The 470-nt window shown below is 64.0% G+C and overlaps 1 protein-coding gene across 1 annotated transcript in view; it reads right to left on the bottom strand.

Annotated features, from left to right (window-relative positions):
* Positions 1-470, bottom strand: part of LOC104281483 (FCH and double SH3 domains protein 1-like) — a gene marked incomplete at both ends in the record, with an annotated part of 4,008 nt that overhangs the window by 1,897 nt on the left and 1,641 nt on the right. The window contains 2 exons of the mRNA XM_009879491.1: positions 119-247; positions 357-420. Coding sequence (XP_009877793.1) covers positions 119-247; positions 357-420 — 193 coding nt within the window. The remainder of the gene's footprint in view (positions 1-118; positions 248-356; positions 421-470) is intronic.

The raw sequence follows: 470 nt of genomic DNA on the forward strand, positions 1-470 counted from the left end.
TGGCTGCGCCCCCTCCTGGGGAACATCCCTGAGCGGCCCCCCTCCCAAGGGCAGCCAGCTCTGTCTCTGCATCCTTGACCCTGGGGAGGGGAGCTGGGGGGATCAGGGTGAGACCTACCTGCATGGCAGCGGGCAGCTCCACCCGCTGGTAATGCTCCAGGTGGGCGGGGGCGGCTGGCCGGGGGGAGGCCAACTCGTTCTGCACCCCTACAAGCTGCCTTGAGTGCTCGGCCAGTCGTGCTGAGAACTACAGGGATGGGGGAGAGTGGAGCTTGGCAATAGGGTGGGGGCAACCACCCCATGTCCCCCACATCCCTCTGCCTGGAGATCCCGTCAGCCCCTGCTATGCTGCTGACCTTGGCACTGAGTTTTTGCAGACTGGCCTTGGTGTGAAATATCCTCCGGTCACTCTTCCGGAGCCTGGGAAGGTCAAGGTGATGTGAGATGACATCACTGCCCCACAGCTGCCC

Source organism: Apaloderma vittatum, unplaced genomic scaffold (genome assembly GCF_000703405.1).
Source record: "Apaloderma vittatum isolate BGI_N311 unplaced genomic scaffold, ASM70340v1 scaffold24592, whole genome shotgun sequence".
Classification (NCBI taxonomy): Eukaryota; Metazoa; Chordata; class Aves; order Trogoniformes; family Trogonidae; genus Apaloderma; species Apaloderma vittatum.